A 21,528-nucleotide genomic window follows, 5' to 3' on the forward strand; every position below is an offset into this window, starting at 1 on the left:
ACGTAAATCCATGATTAAACCTGTATCTACATGGTTGCCCTCAGAAAGAGTTTTGCTCTTTGTGATACAGACCTCGAATGCAACCAGACTCCATAAGCAGATCGTTTCCACTTTGTCTTTCATATACAAAGACAAACACTTCCATTTAATAGGAAATGATTTCTCTGGCCATAGTAAAATATTAACAGCAATTATAAAGTTTAAATCCTCTTCAATAGTACAGTAATTCAGGATATGACCGTTAAATGGGATCTTGAGCAATATGATCCCGAGTGGTTCTAATCTTGCTAAACCTGTTCTTCCAACTAGGTCATTTGTAAACCTGCACTTTAGGTTCAAATAAGTTTTATTGTACACACAATTATATAACAACATTTTGATTGTCAGTCAGTCATTTTAGTATAAGATAAAAGCATCAATAAACAAAAACTGAAGGGCAATGGTGCAGAGAGGGGAGGGGTTCGAGCAGGATTGCTCCTGGAGAAGCAGGTCTGGTTTAGATCATTTACTTAGAATAACCTCACCAGGGAGCCACACCCAGCAGCCAAACATTCTGGGTGAGGTCTGTCTTGTACAGGTGCCCCAGGGGGCATCCTCTGGACAACTCAAGCTGGTCTGTGTGGGCTCCCTGGTAGGCTTGTTGAGTGGGGTATGTGTATATCCTGCGGGACTATGGACTACCAATATGAACCATTCCGACCTTTTACAGGTTTCCTTACTCTTTCCCTCTACCTCCACTTCAATTGGGGTCTGCGGCAGGGGAACATGCCGATGACCAAATCCACGTTGTGTGGCGCCATTTTCCCTTCAAACAAACAAATCTTGACAAACCTTGATACAAGAAAGGAAAGCGGGGGAGGGAGTGTGGAAGGGGGGAGGGAGAGAAATAGCGAGAGTGCCTAGTGGTCCCCGCCTCTGGACAACTTCACGAGAGGACTCTTATTGCAGGGTCTTCCCCGTCTGTCTCTTACTCCGAGTCCTATCTCAGGGTGTGCCTTGTTCAACCCATCTCTTAAGGTCGTCAGAGTCTCTAAACGTGACCCAGGGCTGCAAAGTCCTGTCAGTTGCTTCAGACGCTTTAGGGTTATCTGCTCCCAATTCGTCCTATCGCATGAGGGTGTGGAGCTCCTCCAGCCACATTCCTCTAGTGGGAGCGGATGGGGAGCGCCAAAGCCTCGGGATGAGTCTCCTTATTGCGATTATGAAGAGTTTTAGAAGACCTGATTTTGCATCATTCACTGATCCTGGGAACAGCAAGAGCAGAGCCAGCCGCGGTGTCATCCTTACCCCTGTATGGCTTATATGGTTAAAGAGGGTTGTCACCTCCTTCCACAGGGTCGCTACTGGCCAGCAGTCCCACCAAATGTGGGTCATTGTGCCTCTGCTCCCACTGCACCTCCAGCATAAGGGTGAAGTCTGAGGAAAGATCTGATCAGGGGTCCTATACCACCTTGATACTCTCTTATAATTTAGGTCTTGGATCTTACCCGCAGAGGAGAGTTTATGGGTTAGGGCCCACACCTTGGACCAGTCCTCTTCCGTGAGATTCTCGCCTAGTTCTTGTTCCCAAGCCTCCATGTATCTTGCGGCTTCATCCCCCGTCTCCCAAGTCAGCAACATCTTGTAAAGCTTGGAGATCATGTGTCTCGGGTTTGTATTTGAGAAGCAAAGCTGCTCAAACGCCATGAATGGCGCCATCAAATTTTCCTTGGGTGTCAGCGAGCTCACAAAACCCCTTAATTGTAAGTATTGCAGCCAGGATCTTGGCTGAGGTGGGTTCAGCCCTATGATTTCAGTCATGGGTTTTAAGCCTGACTGCGTCACGACATCTCTTAATCTGGCGGTCGGTTCAGCTGGGAGGGCCAGAAGCCCCTGATGTCTCAATGTAATTTCGAATAGCGGGTTTGCTGTAAGCGGCGTTAACGGGCCCGGTACTGTGACCAGGCCGCATCTAGATGCAAAACCTGACCACGTCTTGACTAGTTGAAGACCAAAGGGGGATAAGTTGGGTACAGAGTTGATCCATTTAGGTGGGATCCAGAAAGCCCCACCCAGGCCATCGATATCGCCTGAATGTTCTATTTCCACCCAAAGCCTCGAGCTCCTATTATTGAGAATGTCTAGTATGCAGGTTGCGATATTAGCCTTGTAGTAAAGGGGAAAGTCTGGTAGGCCCAGTCCCCCCCCCCTCCTTTTCCTTTGTCAGCAGAGAGAAACGCATGCGTGCTTTGCGTCCCCTCCAGACGAAGTCTGTGATTAAAGATCTAAGTTTTTAAAGGAACAGTCTTGGGAGCCCAATCGGGATTGTTTGGCATAGGTAGAGGAATCTCGGCAACACGTCCATTTTTATCGCATTAACTGGGCCATTCTAGGAGCGATATAGGGATCTCTATTTGCCCAGATCTTTCTCAAGGTTTTCAGCAAAGGGGGTATAGTTTAGCTTAAAGGCCCATGAGGGGTCTGCTGGGACTAGAACCCCGAGGTATTTGATATGTGATCTGTCCCAACGGAAGGGGAGCTCTGACTCTAAATGGGTGACTTCGGCCTGTGGAAGCGAGACATTTAGGACCTCAGACTTCTGTGCATTTATTTTATAGTTGTTAACCCTCCTGAATTTTTCAAATTCCCTTAGCAGAACTGGCATGGCATGCCTACCCTGGGATTGGTCAAATAGAGCAACAAGTCATCTGCAAAAAGCGCCATTTTGTGTTCTAATGCTCCAATCCTAACTCCTTTAATCGACTTGTTGCTTCGTATGGCATTGGCCAGGGTATCCATTGTCAAGATATATAGGAAGGGGGAGAGTGGGCACCCCTGTCTAGTCCCGTTGCTCACCAGGAGGGTCTCTGACAATTCCCCATTAACTCTAATCCTAGCGGTTGGGTCTCGGTATAATGCCATGATTCTCTGTAACATCCGTGGACCTAGTCTGATTTTTTCCATGGTAGCAGAGAGGAAGGTCCAACTCACCCTATCAAAAGCCTTCTCGGTGACGATTGCCAGAAGGCATGGGGGGGGGGGGTTTATTGTCTTAGCCCTGGCTATTAGGGACAATGTTTTGATGGTATTGTCCCTTGCCTCTCTGCCTGGGACAAAGCCCACTTGTTCCAGATGGATCAGCCATGGTATCACGTTCTGAAGTCTATTGGCTATTAATTTAGCAAACATCTTGATGTCGACGTTTATTAGTGAGATTGGTCTGTAGCTTCCACAGGCCGAAGGGTCCTTGCCCGGTTTGGGAATGACTGTTATATGGGCCTGCAGGACCTGCTGCGGGAAAGGATGGCCTCCATTTACTGTGTTGAACGCTTCTAGAGCTATTGGAGAGAGCTCCTCGGAGAATAGTTTGTAAAATCAGGCCGAATAGCCATCCGGCCCTGGGCTCTTGTTCACCTTCAAATTTTTGACGATGTCTGACAGTTCCTGGGAGGTAAAATCTAGTTCCGAGTCTCCCGCTTCCATGGGTGTCAGGCTCTTGGGGGCATGATCAGTTAGATAGGAATCTATCTCATTTTTGTGGTTCGACGCGGTAGCTTGGGGGGGTCAGTTTCAATGTTATATAGCTTGTCATAGTACATCCTAAATTCCTCTAATATGTCCATGGTATTATGAACCATGTGTCCTCTATTGGACTGGATTTTGGGGATATAAGTGAGCGGTGACCTGGGGTGCAGTGTCCTGGCTAGATGACTACCACACTTGTTCCCATACTCAAAAGGACCCTCTCTTTAGTTTGTCTCTAAGGGCCAACAAGCGCTGGTCTAGAATCTCAAGGATTTGCTGTCGGGTAGAGGAAGTTCAGCTCGTAGAGTGTCGTTTTGTTGGCGTTTATTTGCTGCCTCTTTAGTCCTCAAGGTGGCTAGTAGACTCAGAAGGGCTGCTGCTCTCTCTTTTTTTAATTCTAGCTCCCTGAGATATCAATACTCCCCTCAATACACACTTAAGTGTCTCCCATTTTACTGGAGCTAGGGTTTGGTCGTCCTGGTGTTTCTCTTTGAATTCTTCAATTGTTTTCCTAATTTCTCCAACACAGGTAGGGTCTCTAAGGAGATTGTAATTAAGTCTCCAAGAGTGGCGTCTAGGGGTACTTCCCCAGCCTGCAAGACCCCCAAACAGCAGGGAGTGGTCTGACCACAGCAGGTCCCCATGAGAGTAGGTCGGGGTGCTGTCTAGCAGGCCATGAGAAATAATGAGGTAATCGATTGTACTATAGGAATTGTGAGCCGCTGAATGGAAGGTGTAGTCTCGTGTCTCTGGGTGTAGGATTCTCCATAGGTCTACCAGGTGCAAAGCATCTAGTTTTTTCTTAAGTACCCTAGTTGCCGCTCGGGAGACAGAGGACTTACCCGATGATGTGTCTATGTTAGGGTCCATTACCATGTTGAGGTCTCCCCCTGAGATGATTTTCGAGCCTTCTGCAAAGTTGGCCAGGGTGTTCAACACTCTCGTTGCAAATGAAACTTTTTTCTGGTTAGGGAGATATATATTAGCAAAAGTAATCACTACACCTACTACTTCTAGTTTAAGAAAGACGTATCTGCCCCCAGGGTCTGTTAGGTAGTCAATGGACTGATTCTGGATGGATCTATGGAGGGCAATGGAGACCCTACCCGCCTTTCTAGAAGGATCAGTTCCATGGAGCCATACCGGATAGTATGGGGAGGAACATGTTGGCACACACCCTTTTTTAAAGTGGATCTTCTGAAGTAGAGCCACCATTACCTTTTTTCTATGGAGATGGTACAGGAGTTGTCTTCTTTTCTCCAGGCTGTTTAAGCCTTTGGTGTTGTACGTGCAGAAAGTTAGGTTCGCCATTTAAGCTTTTTTAAGATGTGGGTATCTGTGTGCCCCTTGTTTCTCCCCTGGGAGGTTGGCGGGGAAGGGGGGGGGGACCCACATGAGGGTAGGACGAGGAGGGGGAACATAAACGTCTAACCACATGACACACAAGTAACAAACAAGACGTGACAAAAAAAAGAAAAAGAAAAGGAAAAATTTTTCAAAACAAAAACGGGGCAATCTCAAGGTGTCCCCGCTTGCTAGTGGTCTGCCTAAAGTTGGCAGTAAACAACAGCTAGACTAGCTGTTAGCCCTAAGTGGGAGGGTGAAGGCTTTGAAGGCTTGAGGGAAGTATGGTCCCCCCTGCTCCCCGACCCACTGCCGACCTTTGGCTCCATAGTGGAACTATGGAGCTAGTAATGCAACCTAAGGGTATTCCCAGACCCGGCCAGGACCCAACTCCCCTCCGCTGGTCCAAGGAAATGTTCAGCACCACACAGATAAGAGAGAAAAAGGAGAAGGCGGTGAAAGAGAGAGATGGATAGAGTGGAAGCAAAATAGATCATGAAATGGAAGTGCATCAGCAAGTTTAGTCTCCAGTTTCACTTCTCTTGTCACTCCTCTCTCTTTGGTGGAGGGTCTCTGCGTCGGCGTCTGGTTCTTTTTGTTGCCGTCTGCCAGATGTTGCGGGGGGGGGGGGGCAGGACTGGTAGGGAGCCCAACGGCGGCCAGTACGGTAGCTGGACAGATGGCAGTTGAAGAGAACCCAGGAATTTCGGGAGGTCCCCCAGGCATCTGAAGGGGACCTCCGTCTTGCTGTTTTTGGAGCCGTGAAGCTGGAACGGAAAGCCGCAGCGGTACGGGATTCCTCTTTCTTGGAGAAGTGTCAGTAAAGGCCTCAAGGCTCTGCGCAGCTGCAGGGTGCGGCGCGAAAGGTCTGGTAAGATCTAGATCTGTGCTCCTTTAAATGTTGTGTCTTTTAAAACACAAGTTTTTTGTAGAATGGTTCCAGTTGCGATGGTTCGACTTCCTCTGTGAGGCCTCTGATTCGTAGATTATTTCTCCGATGCCTCTTTTCCAAGTCGTCTATGAGAGTGAACAACTCCATGATCTGTTGGGAGTGTGAGTGTAATTCTTGATTGTGGGACTCAAGAGTATCAGCAACCTTCTCCTGGGCTTCCTCTACTGTCTCGACTCTCTGGCCCACCTGCCGGATTTCTTGTTGTAGGGCCGCGACAACTTTTTTGTGCGCAGACTCCAGCTGCTGAAACAATGTGTCAATGTAGCTCTGAGTCGGCATGGCCCTTGGGTGTTTCTTCCAGTCCCACTCATCACTCTCTTCGGGACCGGCGAGAGAGCCGGGGGAGAGACCCTAGTTGGCTTGTCGTATAGCAGATGCTTGCCCCTTGCGCCTGTTGAGGATTTCAGACCTGCCTTGCGTCTGGTCAATCGTGTTGGAGTGAGGTCTCGATCTTTTGAGCTCTTCTGTAGCTTGAATACTGAGGGGTTTGGCTCTCTGAGTACCATTGTCTCTTTGCGGTAGAGGTGTATGGAGCTGGTAGAGGAGCATTGGAGCGGAGTGTATGCTGACACAGGAGCTGTTTACTGTATACTGGAAGGCAGTCTCATTTTCTGTGCAGAGTGCCAAGGACTAGTGTAGGGGAGGGGAGCGGGTCCAATCCAAGGGAGCTTCATGCAGCTGGGTTTCTCCTCTCAACTCCTGAGTTTCCAGGCTATCTGAGCTCATGCGTGCTCTTGTAGCAGGTTGTGGCTGCTGCTGCTCATTATCGTCGCCCTCTGGGCCGTTGGGGTCTTCCTCGCTATAGATTGTTGAGGCAGTCCCCTGGGTGGGCTTTTGTTGCTGGGGTCTGGGCTCATGGTCCTGCGCTTTTCTGCAGCGTTCTGCGGGGGGAGATGTTCTATGGTGCCCTGCGGGGGGGGGGGGATGTTCTATGGTGCCCTGTATCATAGTCTCTGGCTCATACATGTCTCCCCTCTCCTCTGGCTCGGCCTCGCCGGTTTCCCCTTCCATTTTAACCCCCTCGGGTGTAGCTGCCTGGTCCTGACACCCTTCCTTTCTCCACTCCCCCCCACGTGCAGCTGCCGCGGCCTTCCTTTACCTCACTCCCTGTAGGTGCTCTTTCTCCACCTCCTGCGCTCGACAAATCTCCGGAGCTGCGGTCTGGTAAGTCGGCGGGGTCGCCGACAGCCCTCCTCGGAATCTTCTCTCCTGCTGTCCGCTCCTGGTCCGAATCGGAGCTTACGCGGTCTGTCGGCGGCTCCGCCGGCGCCATCTTGAGAGTGGCAGCGCGGGAGTCTTCTCGTGCCGGTCTCTAGAGGAATGCAGTGATGCCTCTCCTGAGGTCTTCTGGTGCTGTCCGCAGGGTGCCCCTTCGCCTCCCCCTCGCCATGGGATCTAGTAGCCGGATCTGGGTCATCCAAATGGCTGGAAAATATGGGCCAGTAGCGGGAGGCGAGCTGCAGCACGTCCTACTCCTCCATCAGCTAGCCACGCCCCCCAAACCTGCACTTTAATCAATCTTGCATCCTAAGGTAAATCTATGAAGCACTAATGGATTTCAGAAATAAAAAAAAAAAGTGCACAGACTATAATAAAATTACAACAATGAATATACTATATGCTACCAAAGGTACTGTAATTGGACACATGAGCAAGAATCAAAAGTATTTATTTCCATATGATAATACTTAGAGGGGCTCCTTTGGCCGTAATGACATTAGAAAGAGTACTTTTACATGGAACGATCATTAAAAAAAAAAAGAAAGCTGTATCGTTCAAATTTGAACGATAATCACTCAGTGTAAGTACGGCCAATGACTGAACGATAACTCATATGCATATCGTTCATTTTATACAATCATAAAAATAATTGTTGGCTTGTTCGGTGTAGAAACACCCACTCTCTACCATGACATACTTTCTACTAATATCTGGTACACTTCAGCTGGTATTTCCCTCCATTCATCCTGTAAATGTCTGACAAGTTCTCCCAAAGTAGATGGGCGCTGTTCATATTTCCTGACCTGATGTTCCAGTTCCTCCCAGACATATTCAGCAGGGTTCAGGTCAGGACTCTGTGCAGCTGGTCCAATTGTGGAACATCCATATACTCAAACCAACATAAAAAAAAAGCATGTTGGATTTGTGATGAGGCACATTGGAAGTATTGCTGACCATTCCCAGAGTATTACCACATTGTCGGCAATGTCAGGGTACACCTCCGTGTTCATGGTTCTTGTTACTACAACCAATGGACCAAGACCATGCAGTCCATAATGGAACCTGCGCCATACTTAACTGTCTGCACAACACACTCAGACAAAAGGCGTTCTCCAGGATCCTCCACACCCAGTTACGTCTATTTGATTTGAAGATTGAGTAGTACAATTCATCACTCCATACAACGTTCTTCCATTAGTTAACTGTTCAATGACGATGCTCCTTGCACCACTGCAGAAGAACCGATGCATTGCACTGTCTGTTGGATAGCTTATTTGCAGCGGCATAACCCGTATATCCAATAGCGTACAGTCCCCATTAAAAAAGATGGCCAACACTTCCAATGGTCTGCATCTTATGTAGCATGGTTTAGAACACGTGACATGCTAATAAGACACCATCCATTCTATGCATAGCGGAGTCCAAATACTTCTGGTAGAATAGTGTAGCTGCTTGAAGAGCATTGCCTCTAAACATCATCTATTTAGGTCATTGAGGCATCATATTCTCTTAAAGGACCTCATCAGAAATAGCCGATCTACGATCTACTAAAATTCTACAACTGAACACGTGACTTCAGCAGCACAGAGCTTCCAGCTCAAAGGTTAGGAAAGCAAATACAGAACATCTGGACAAACAAGATCAGCTACAGGGTTTGTTTGATTTTATCTGCATTTTTTTAAAAATAACATCAACTGTATCTAAATGTTGCAGCGGCTTCATTTGTAAAAGTCTATCAGAAGGTTATGTAATCAGACTTTTGGCTGAGGAATGTGAAGGAGTTTTCTCATTTATTAGAGCAGAAGGTTATGTTCATAAGGTCCCTGCTGCGTTGTTGCCGTTATATGAGCTCCTTCCTAGAAGGGAAGATAATATGAGGCATTTGCCAAGTCCGTAAATTACTGCATATAAAGCGGTCTCATGTTAAAGGGATGCTACATCTAGATATAAATGAGTTAAAGGGGTTGTCCTGGTAGAACATACCTTTAAAATTTAGAACTATACTACTTAAAACAAAACAAAATGGTACTTTCCTTCCTCGGCACCAGCAATCCAGCCCTGTGATTCATCTGGTCTTTGGTGACACCGGACGTCAGGTAGCCGCCAAGTGTGTGAAAGTGCTGATTCCAGAAGAATGAGCGATGATGCTGCAGCCTCTGATTGGCAGTCGAGGGGCACCTGACTTCTGCTGTCAGAGTCCAGGTGAATTGCGGAGCTGTAGTATTGGATCTCCAGGGCTAAGAAGGGTAAGTGCCACTTAGATTTGTTGTAGTAAATGATGTGGCTTCAAATTTGCACAGTTGAAACGACTCTGGGCTCTATTGACACCTTTATTAAACCACCACAGGGCCATTATGAGGCTCAAACATTTCCATATTGTCCTCTATGGAAGATTTAACAGATTTTAACCTTAATTAGGGTAAAAAAAACATAAATATTGTTACAGGCCAACCACATACAATTTATTGATGTATCACTAATATCGAATAAGTCAATGTGGTTTTCATACTATAGTGGGTGAAGTTAGGATATACCAGAACTTTTTCATCATCCAACTGCTGGATTTGTATGTAGATTTGTAGAATAGAAGAACTGCCGAATTAGTAAACCACAGTGACTCCTATACTTTTTTATATCTGTACTGTGCCACTCCCAACCTGACACTGTGCAGAACCTGTAGCTCAGTCTCGATGAAATTAAATGCACCATGCTGAAGTCCTCCCATCACACCGGGTACACAGAGCTTTTATCAAGACAAAGCGGAGGGTAATGGTCTTTTTAGGATTGGTGGATGTGATGGTCAGACCTCCACCGGTTAGGTAGTTGCGGGGGAAAATACCAGCATAGAGCTGCTTGGCTAAGTTCATAATATGTAAAGAATTAATAAAGTGCTTCATTAAAATTCTTTTGTATTACAGAATTGGGTGAGGCATGGTGACTATTGTTATGGGACTGACTTACGGGATCAAACCTTCTTGCAAGTTGTAGATGATTCGAGTTGCCCCCCTGCAACTATCACCAACAGGTATGCTCTACTTCTATAGAAGTGTTCAGGTTAGCAGGCATAGCATCTACTATGAGGCCCAGCAGCTGAAAGGTCCACCTCTGGGTTTTAATATCTTAAAGAGGTGGTGTTTCCATCTCAGACAAACAGGGCAGAGTTGGCAACACCGGTTATTATGAGGTGACTGGATGTTTGGACAAACAGCTGAGCTACACTGTTGGTCAAACATTGTAGCACAGTAAGCTATGCAGTTTCTGTAGCTTTGGATTTGATTTGTGGAAACAGTGTATCTCACTGTGCTACATGGTTTGTATAATTCCCATTGACTTCTGTGGGAGTTACGGAAGAAGAGTAGTGTACGGTGTTTGACTATTTCCAACCTCCCGGCCGAGCACCACATTCAGGGTGGTGGTGTGGGCATAACTCAAGATAGGCTATAAGGCCCACACCTATAAGGCTTTTATGACATATCCTGTGCCATTAAAATCTGAGATGAGAATACCCCCTTAAGGCCCCATTTACATGAGCGTATGCATATTTGTGAAAGAATAGATGCTTTGTTGCTCGTACATCAGCGTATTTTACTGTACATTTTGCAACTGCCACGCATCTTCATTTACATGCGACAAAGACGCACCAACTGAAATGGTGAATTAGTCTAATGAGTTCTAGATGTGCTCTTTTATCTGCACAATAACACAGTATTTCATGCCTCTTCTAGGGTATTTTGCATGCATTTGTGCATCCCTGTTGACTTCTACGTGGACCTTTGGTGCACAAATGCATAGAAAAATAAAGCATGCAGCGAGTTTTTTTGCGCAACTGAAATACACAGATAAATACACGCATATGAACGAACCCATTGAAATCAATCAGTTCTATTCACTGCGGATTCCGTGCACAAATACACCTGTGTGAAGGGGCCCAATAGACATTGACTGGCAAGCCATTTCTTATGTCCATATTGTTGACGAAAGTGCACAGAGGGGGCTTGCATGTGCTCTGGCTGCTAAGTATGGAGAGGATACCTTTGGTGCCTGCAGCAAGAGTTATAATGAAGATGTAATAATGACTGTACAAAACTGAGTCGATACTCACTTTGAGTGGAGGAGCAGTATTGGAGCAGGTGATTGGACTATTAAAATACAAATGCCTGCCCCTGGTGAAAAAAACCCCAAAACCTCCATGTATGAGGCATTCAGCAGTATTAGCATTGCCCTACTAAGGATTAAACTACAACCAAGGTCATCATATACAGCAGTAACATAAGTAATGTGTATTGTAATATGAACTGTTAGGCCGGTTTCACACAACCAAGTAAATTGAGCAATTTTCGTGCAAGGAGAGTGAGTGAAAATGCATAATTATGGAACCATTGATTTTAAATGGTTTCATTCCCATTTGCAATGTTTTCAGTCACGTGATGTTGCTTGGAAAAAAATGCAGTAAGTTCTATCTGTTTGCTATATGGCCAATCGTTTTCAGCGCCGGCCGCATTGAAAACAATGGGAGAACTCCACAATCCTCTGCCATGGCTGTGATAGCTGCAGCTGGGGAATCCCCTCATCACCGTCGGGGATGTAGGAATCCCCCATAGTGATGCAAGGCTCTATTCACATGACAACGCCTCGCATCCATGAGGCTTTCACATGGTGGTGATTCATGGCCCGATATCGCACTTACCACCATGTGAAAGCCCCGTAGATGTGACGTGTTTTCATGTGAAAACAGACTTGCATCACTGCGAGAAATCCCTTCAATGGCAGTGATTTTATTGCCAGTGTGAAGGCGCCCTTAGGATAGTTTCACACGGGCGAGGGTGATATCAGGCAGTGACTCACGACCTGATATCATACTTTCCACCATGTGAAAGCCCTGTGGATGCGAGGTGTTTTCATGTGAAAACAGCCTCACATCAATGCGGGGAATACCTTCATTCCATCAGCGACGAGCGGACTCCGACGTCATAGCTGTGGCAGAGGATCGTGGAGTTCTCCCATTGCTTTTAATGAGGATAGCGCTGTTACTGCTGGCCACATTGACAATAATGGGTGATATTGCAAAAAGATAGAACATGCTGCGATCTTTTTTTTTCCATGCAACATCGCATGAGTGAAAACATCGCAAATGTGAATAAAGCCATTGAAAAACATTGGTTTCATAATTATGCGTTCTCACTTTCTCTTGCAATGCGCAAAAAATAAATAAATTAAAAATCACACAATTTTATTGCCAGTGTGAAGGCACCCTAAGTGCATCAAATAGTAATCTCATTTGGCTTTCCCTCAGGTTTGAGCAAGCTTTGATTAACAGCCTGATATCTAGTAAGATAATACCTGGAGACTCTTACTTTTGGATTGCTCTTCAAGACATTAACAAAACTGGAGAGTATATGTGGTTAGTAGATGGTAAAGAGCACCCGGTCGTGAGCTTCACAAACTGGGATATCCAGGAGCCAGGTAAGTGCATCCTTCTGGGGTATAAACTTTAGGCTACGGGCATGGGTACTATACTAATGTACTCTATATGACATCATGTGTAAAAGTTATTTTAGAAGTTAGAAATGTTGCTTACGCATAGTGCTGGCCTTAGTTTAGTTGGCACCCTGTGCAGAATCCTTTTTGCTGTCCCCTCAATCATAAGAAAAAAAATATTATATATTGCACGGATACTCATTCTGGCTGTACACTCCTTGTGCAGAAAGCAGCATGATAGCAGTACAGACTGCCAAACCAAGGAGGATGATCATTTGGCCAGGTGGAACTGAGGGTGGTGATCACCCACAGCCCAAATCTGCTCGGTGCCTACCTATAAGGAGGGGGCTGACACCCTTCTGCGACCATATGGGTCACACTTGTCAAGTCCGCCCATGCTTATATACAATCTGTCCAAGTATATGGACCGTCTGTCACGGTCCATATACTTCATTCCAGTCAAAATGATCTTCTAAAACCTAGAGCAGCAAAATAATCGAACTATAACGAAAACTTTTACATTTCTCTAAAATACTTTCTGTAAGAATTTTCGGAAATCTTGAAAATAGTGAATATTAATATGGAAAGTTTTTTAGAGAGATGCAACAACAGTATTCAGTAAGCTCCCTTTAGTGGTGGCTTTTAAAGACAGTCGAGGGTAGTGATGGGTTGCCCTATAGCTGCAATCCAGATCAGATAAAACAGCAGACTTTTCTTTCCTCATAGTACAGTGGCGCAATACTCTTGATTGTTACAATTCACACAATAAGGCACAGAATTCTTGATAGTTGCAATAGACTCTAGATGGCACACAAGATTGGTAGTTATTATTTATTCTTGTGTACAGTCTATTTGAAAGTCCTACAACAAAATTGTAAATAGTATCTACTCTTCCTTGGTCAGACGTCATCTGACCTTTTCTCATCTGCAGAAGGAAAGACTAGAAGCAATGGGATGAAACTGAAAGGGAAGAGAGACAGATTAGATATTAACTAACTCCCCTTTGAGTCCCCCCCCCCCCACCCCTAGATCATAGGACTGCACTATTCCGGCCACTAGGTGGAGCCACTACTGTCTTCAAAGTTTACACTCTAAGTTTACATAAACTATAATGTTTCTATGACCTTCGTATGTGTGCATGTATAATATGATGTCCCATTAGGTTCACCTTCAGGGTATAATAAGCCTTCTAGAGTGTCTAAAATTGAAAAGCCTTAATAAAATGTGCAATTTTCAGCTTGTATGTAGTCCCTAATTTCTGTACTGTATTTATTAGGTTATAATGGAGGTTGTGTTGTTCTGAGCAGTGGAATTAATAAGGGTCGTTGGAAAGTAAAGGACTGTAAAGGATTCTCTGCAAAATCCCTGTGCAAAAAGCCTTTAAGAGCTGAAGAGAAAAAATTAAACCCACAGGAAGGAAATATGGATGAAGCTTGTGCGCCATCTTGGGACACAGAGTCACATCTTCATCACTGCTATAGGGTAACCTTATGTGTACTGTGTTGCATTCAGACATCTGTCCAAAGATTTCTAGGAACATTCACCGATGGCCTATCATGAAAGGGGGTTTCAGTAATTATTTTTTACAAAAGTCCTGAAATACTACTAATCGACCTTCTTAAGTAACATGTAGAGTTTCAAGCTTAAAAAATACCTTATTTTTTTGTTTCATATGTCCCCCTTGGTTGTCCTACTAATCTGTGCTGCTGTGTGTGGGTTCTGGTTAGAATCAGTCTACTTCCCCTCTGGCAGCTGAAAATATAGTCCCTATTTTCTTTACAGTTATTCCTTAACATACCTGCATAGCTTTTTCCTAAGGAAAATTGCATGGCCTATAACAGTGTTCCCCAACTCCAGTCGTCAGGGACCGCCAACAGGTCATGTTCTCAGGATATCCTATAGTAACACCACCTGTAGCAATGTCTGAGGCACCAACAATAATTACATCACCTGTGCAATGCTGAGGAAATCATGAAAACATGACCTGCTGGAGGTCCCTGAGAACTAGAGTTAGGGAACACTTGCCTATAAGACGACTCCCTATATCCTTTTGGTGCTCTTCACAAGGAGATACATTACCTGGAGCTTCCCGACTTCATAAAGTGTAAGGGGCTACCCAATAAGGGTTAAAGTCTAGCCATGGAGATGGACTTCGGCTTGCACCAACATTTTCACCAAATTTCGACACTATAATCTGAGCATTGTTTTTTGAGGACTTTCAAAATAGGTGTCAGAACTATGAAAGTAGTAATTGCTGCGCTACAGGAAGAGAGAGACAGGAACTGTGAAACAATAAGGTGAGCTGCTGCTTAACACCTTGAGTTTAGAAGAGGCCAGGCAATGTATTGAATGCAGAGAGGCTGGCAGCAGGCTGGCATCTGTGACAGTATTGCCACAGATCAAATCTGCAGTCTGCCAGAAGACTAAGCGAAGAAGCACCCATCACCTAGGAATAGGTACAGAGCTGGGCTGCTCAGTGAAAGACAAAAGGACATTGCAGATTTTGTGATCAAGTCGTAAGTGTGGCCAGTCTCAACAAAAGTCAACACATGGCGTATTAGTGAGGATTATGTTAACCTTATGTTGGATTATTTTAAAGAGAACCCATCTGCTCGGACATGCTATCCAAACTGCAGACAGCATGTTACACAGCAGATAGAGCTGAGCAGATTGATATATAGTTTTATGGGGAAAATTCAGTATAACTTGTATTTTATTAATTTAAACCTCTGCTCATTCTGAGCTGAACAGTCCAATGGGCGGTCCTATCACTGATTTGTCAGCTACCTCGATGTACAGTCATACACAGACAGCTATCCATCACTTACGGACCACCCACTGTACTGCCTTCCAAATTACAATGAAAAACAAAAACAAAAAACTACCATCATTAACCTTCAGTAGTACTGTTATTTTTTTTTTTAAACCTGTAAAACAGGATCTTTAAAGCTGTTTTGTCACTGTTGTCAATTCATGCTTAACAAAAGTGTTGATAGTTTCAAGAGTTCGTTAGCCTGAGCTAGCTGCAGGTAACTGCACGTTAGTGTCTGTCATTATTACACTTGTTCTGTCGCTCCTTGTTCTTGAATAAATATTCAGCACTTTTGTAACTCCTTCATCTGCATTGTATGCTGAATTTGTGTTGTGATACCAGCTCCCGCAACACCAGTTTTACAATACTAACAAACTTGGATCCCCACTAGAGATGAGCGAGCGTACTCGGTAAGGACAGATACTCGAGCGATTATTGTCCTTACCGAGTACCTACCTGCTTGCCCGCAAAGATTCGGGTGTCGGTGGGCGAGAGTGGTGGAGAATGGGAGGGAGATCTCTCCCCCCTGCTCCCTCCTGCAACACAGCACTCAGCCACGCCGGCACCCGAATCTTTGCAGGCGAGCAGGCAAGTACTCGGTAAGGACGATAATCGCTCGAGTATCTGTCCTTACCGAGTGCGCTCACTCATGTCTAATCCCCACTAATCGCACATTCATGGCTTATTCTGAAAGATAGGCATTTAGTCAATATGCCTAGACAATCCAGTATGCTAGCCTGCTACATATATGAAAGATCAACCTGCATGCCTGCTCTATTATTGCTCTGCCTGTAAGCATCAGTCTTCCTTGTAATCCTGCTATTCTGATCAAAAACCAAGGTGGTCAGGATGAACTATGCTGTAGGCCTTGCTCAGTGAGGAAAGCGATTGCATCGAAGCAGTATCCAAGTATGTAGTTCTATGCAAGCGGTGTATGACACTTAAGCAAATATTCACGTTTTTTTTTTTTAAATCTCAATATTTGCAAAAAGTGGAAAAGACCCAGCACGTGTGATATCGGCCCGTTGTCCTTATATAGTTTTTGTATCAGCACATGTCTGAATACTTCACTTTTTTCTTTTTTAAACCAGGTATTTCATCATGAGAAACTGATGAGGAAAAGAACTTGGCAAGAAGCTGAAGACTTGTGCCAAGATTTTGGAGCTCATCTCGCTAGCTTATCAAATTTAGAGGAAAAAAGATTTGTAGAGGAACTGCTATTCACCATGTTCAAGGGGTAGGTAAATTTATGTATATGCTACTGTGTCCTAACTTACAAACTGGATTTAGAGGTTCTCGGAGTCAGTCAAAAGCGAGTTGCTTCATGCATATCAACAGTTGAGACACTTTGAGACAGTGTTGGATGCTTTTTTACATTTTAAGAGTCGATGACTGTCTATCAAGTAGTCCCAGCTACCAAAAATAAAGAATCCTTAAGGCCCTTTTACACGGGCCCACAGTCTTTCAAAAGACTGCCCAAGCACCGACGTCCCGGCCAAGTAATTGTTACGTGTAAATAGGCCTTTGATCTGCATGCACTTACCCAAGCTACGATTGCCAATATTCTCTACAAACAGCTGAGATGGTCCTGATTGAAAGCCATTTCCTTAGGTCCTCCAAGGGAAATAATTCCAAAAACTTACCCTTCTATACAAAACACTAACTTTTAATTGGATTGTAATCTTTGTTGCTATTATATACGCAGGACATGTTATCAACAAAGAGTGTAATAGGGTATATGTGAATCATCCCATAAGAAATAAACCCTAGTGGTAAGTGTTTGGCTCAAAATTTATCTCCAAATAGGTCTGTCTTATACTGGACTATTTGGGCCCATTTTTGCATCATAGACAAGACCTCCAGAGCATCCTCTGGTAATAAGAGGAAGATTTATCTACACATGTTGATCCAAGATATTGTTAAGAAAATTGTAGATCAATGTATCAGTTAATTATTCTATATTGCATTGTAGACTAGAAATATATAGCATGATACTAGTATAAGTAGTGAAGGGGTTAAACGAAACCCTGCTATAGGCCTGCATGTCTTCTGAGGTAGACAGATAAGACAGTCTACTAGACCACCCATGTATGCATGAGGCCCACAGGAAATGGGATAGACTAAAAGACCCCCTCCCTTGCATTCCTTTCTCCTGAATTCATAACGGTTTTATTGTATGTAATAGATACACCTTAGGAGGTGTAACTTATGTTAATCATTTTAGTTTCAGCCTATTATGTATTCTTATTAATCTTGGAGGTATATACTTTTGCTGTGATGTCATTTATGGTACATAAGCTGTGAACATCTTAGAATAAATTAGAAATCATCTGATACCACACAGACTGGTGTGATTTGTATTTCTCCTGGGCCCAGACTTCTGCACGAGATCTGGGATCGTCTTCTCTTTGATAAACACATAAATTCTCCTTACAGATATGTCGGTCATAATGTACTCTGTTTATAATGTGATGTAATGGCCATCACCATAGACTAAGACACCACTAATTTTCTTGCACACTGCATTTTATGAAGAATGAAAAAATGTACCAGGCCAAAAACTGACAAAATATAGCTAAAACATACCAGCTCGTAGCTGATGTACATTTCAGCTTTGGCCCCTGGATGGCCCAAAGATGCACCAAATATATTGAGAGACTTGTGGCTCTTAATACATTTAGTGCACTTCACGGCAGTGCCACTTTTACTGAAATTGGCAGTTAAACCTGCGGTTTAGGTAAATGCTCCCATACATCTGAAGGAAGTCTTAAAATTTTGCCCAGCAGTTTTTGTTGGGCTTTTGAAAAGCTGCGGATTATGGTGCGGAATTCCGGGACAGAATAATCTGCAATGCTGTTACAGAATATTCCATCCCATGTGAAAACACCCTTATAAATCTGCCCATAGATCATCGGTATGTCCAATTACTACTCGCAGTAACCTGAAGCAGTGATTTCCACGGTTTATACATAAATATGATAAACCTGTTAAACGTCACTTTTACATGCTGTCTGCTTTATAATTAGAATTTTAAGGTTAAATTCTATTTTAGCTTATATATGACTAATAGAGATGAGCGAGTATACTCGGTAAAGGCAATTGCTCAAGCAAGCATTGCCTTTAGCGAGTACCTGCCCGCTTGAGATGAAACGTTCGGGTGCCGGCACGGGGGAGTGGTGAGTAGCGGCTGTCAGCAGGAGGGAGCGGGGGGGGGAGAGAGGGAGGGAGAGATCTCCCCTCCGTTCCGCTCCGCTCTCCCCCGCAGCTCCCTGCCCCCCGCCGGCACCCGAACCTTCAGTCTCGAGCGGGCAGGTACTCGGTAAAGGCAATGCTCGCTCGAGCAATTGCCTTTACCGAGTATACTCGCTCATCTTTAATGACTAACAATAATAGCATTTTTTATTTTTATTATTTTGCAGAGATAGAAAACGCCAGTTTTGGATTGGGTTTAATAAACGGAATCCTTCTTCTGAAGAGTCTTGGGAATGGTCAGATGGATCCCCAGTAAGTGTAAAGTTCATTTAAACCATATGAAAAACTGCATCTGTCTGAGGCTAAATTAAATGATGAAAGACTGGTATGGGGGGGGGGAAAGGTTTCTTCCAGATTTAGGGTGCAATTTTGGAGAAGTTTTTTTTGAAGAGATAGAAAAAGATCACCTAAGGTCAAAAAGGCTCACAAGCACATTTGTAGCCCATTATGGTCTGAGTCCACAACAGACTTGATTAGGATATCATACGTGCCCATAGTAGTCCGTGTACTAAAGCACACAGATTTTCTTTCACAGTCACACGGATGACATGAAAAATTCTGGCAGGTTTGCAACTCGCCTACTCAAGGTAATTAAGAAAACAAGGCAACAGTACTTCCATGCCGTCCGTGTGCTGATCACATGCTATATGTATTTCATGAATCTGTTGCTAAGATGAAGGGAAAAAAATTGGAGACCAAATTGTGGAAGTGAAAGACTGATGAATTGCACATGATGAAAAAAAACCTTTTTGTGAACTCAACACAGTTGAGCTCCTATATGCACATGTGCCTTTGGCCTTAGGCTCCATTCACACTTGCAATGGGTTCCATGAAATCGTAGTTAGTACATATTCTTCCTCAATCACACAGACATTTCTCCAACAATGAATTTATGGTCTTTTGTCTTTATTTACTTTAGTATGAGTAATAATAAATAAATGACAAAACTTCTTAATCAGTTAAATAATCAACACCATAAGTAATCTAACTCGAGTACAACTAACCTAGAAATTATTGTGCACCCAATAAATTGGGCGTAAACCCCCACAAAGGGCTTGGGACTTAATTGAAAAGAACAGGGAGGGTGGTCCTGCTCCCATGATGTAACTGCACTGCCAGGACAGACTACTTCTGTTTATCACTTAAGGGGCTGTCCCGGCAGTAGCTCCATGAGATTCTCCCCCCCCCCCCTGTACCGCATTACAAAAGCCTACTGTGATCTACTCAGCTCTCAGAAGCAACAATAGATTAACCCATGGCCACAGGGATAAACTATGGGAGGGCAGCCACATAATCCATGGGCGCCTGCCCTTAACTCCATGTGCCAGTCATTTCATTGGGTGTCTGGTGCATTTGTTGGCAAGAGTATCATAGTCTACAGTCTATTTCTATTTGAGTAAAGGGACCCTTTCACGAGGAGATTGTTGCCTGAACTATTGCTGGAATCAGCAAACTCGGATGTTAGCCATCTAGCGTACAAGCGACTGCCAACAGAGCACTGAGTGACAAATTGCTCTCTTGTCGGAGTCACTTGGTTTTTAGCAGAGCTATAAGACAAGCAACTTTTGGCCCATATGAATCTTGGAGCGACTGCCTATTTACAATGAATGGAGGCGGGTGACCTGAAACAGTCCCTGGCTCACTCTGCCTCCATTCACTGAACAGCTATCGCTGCTGTGTAAAAGCATAATTGCTGGGACAACTATTGGGCGATTATGCGCCTGACAATCATCCCGCGTAAAGTAAACCACACCCACTTTTGTTATTTTTTCAAATCTGCCAAGTGAAGAGGCAAAGTCATAAACTTTTGCACAGAATTTTGCACATGTGTGACTTGTGACTATATAAGTCACAGCTTAAGCCCAAAACTGGTGTAAATTACTTCATAAAAATTAAGCCAGATAGATATGGCTTGGACCAAAATTGCATCTTTTGTATGCCAAAAAATAATGCATATGTCCTATTGTACTCAAATCATAATACTAGCATTCACTTGTTGCAGGTTGTATCTTCATTTTGGCTTGATATGCATTCTACTGATGATTCAAACAACTGTGGGACGTACAGGGCACACAGGGGGCACAGGAGGTTGGCAGCGTTAAACTGTAATGCACAGTTAGAGTGGATCTGCAAAATTCCAAAAGGTAAACCTTACTATTCTTCCTTTCACTGTATTACCAGTTTCATTGATCACTATGCTGTTCAACTTCAAAAAGTGCAAAGATACTGGAAGATGCTAGCAAAGCAAACCTTCACAAAGGATGAGATTTATTTTATTAATACAGCCAGTGGCCCGTTCATTATTGCCACTGCCATTGTCGGCTTTAGCTGTCCGTGTGCTTTTCCTTAACTATTGACGGCACGAATAAGCATGGAGTGGCACTGAGGACACCACCGCCAGCAGGAGGCATGCCACAAGAGACATAGGGTACCAATACTCAGAACATAATTTTGGTGCAGATCCATGTCTGAATCTGCGTGCATTACAAACAGATTTGGGCGCGGATTTTGGTGCACATTCACCCTTTGCATTACAAACTCTGGTTTCACACATCAGCCCTGACATTTCACAACTAATTACAGTACAAATTAGATTCAAATCATGTTGCGGATTTTCAACATGTTCTGTTAGTTGTGGATAGTTTACACGGATTTCATTCATTTCAATGTAAATAGTGAAATCCACTGCTAAATACCCGTGAAGATCAGACTGGATAGTGTAAGACTACGTTCATTTGACCATTTTGGTTTAGGTTCTTTTGTCCTGTCCTAGGTACATAAAAAAAAAAAGCCGGATCTGTCCAATGACAAAACCGAATGGCGTCAGATGGACCCTTTTGACTACAATGGGGTCCTTCCCACTTCAGTCATGCCCTGCCTCATTGATATACCATCACATCCGGACGTTTCAGACAGATCTGTGTTAGAGGTTCTGAGTCTAATACACTTTATAACAAAACTGAAA

At 44.2% G+C, this 21,528-nt stretch overlaps 1 protein-coding gene across 2 annotated transcripts in view; it reads left to right on the plus strand.

Moving 5' to 3' along the window:
* PLA2R1 (phospholipase A2 receptor 1) overlaps nt 1-21,528 on the plus strand; it is an 86,623-nt gene that overhangs the window by 30,472 nt on the left and 34,623 nt on the right. For both annotated transcript variants that reach the window (XM_066575955.1, XM_066575957.1), the window contains 6 exons: nt 9,940-10,046; nt 12,315-12,484; nt 13,776-13,981; nt 16,403-16,548; nt 18,731-18,815; nt 20,566-20,707. In XM_066575955.1, coding sequence (XP_066432052.1) covers nt 9,940-10,046; nt 12,315-12,484; nt 13,776-13,981; nt 16,403-16,548; nt 18,731-18,815; nt 20,566-20,707 — 856 coding nt within the window. The remainder of the gene's footprint in view (nt 1-9,939; nt 10,047-12,314; nt 12,485-13,775; nt 13,982-16,402; nt 16,549-18,730; nt 18,816-20,565; nt 20,708-21,528) is intronic.

This window comes from Eleutherodactylus coqui, chromosome 8 (genome assembly GCF_035609145.1).
Source record: "Eleutherodactylus coqui strain aEleCoq1 chromosome 8, aEleCoq1.hap1, whole genome shotgun sequence".
NCBI classification, from domain to species: Eukaryota; Metazoa; Chordata; class Amphibia; order Anura; family Eleutherodactylidae; genus Eleutherodactylus; species Eleutherodactylus coqui.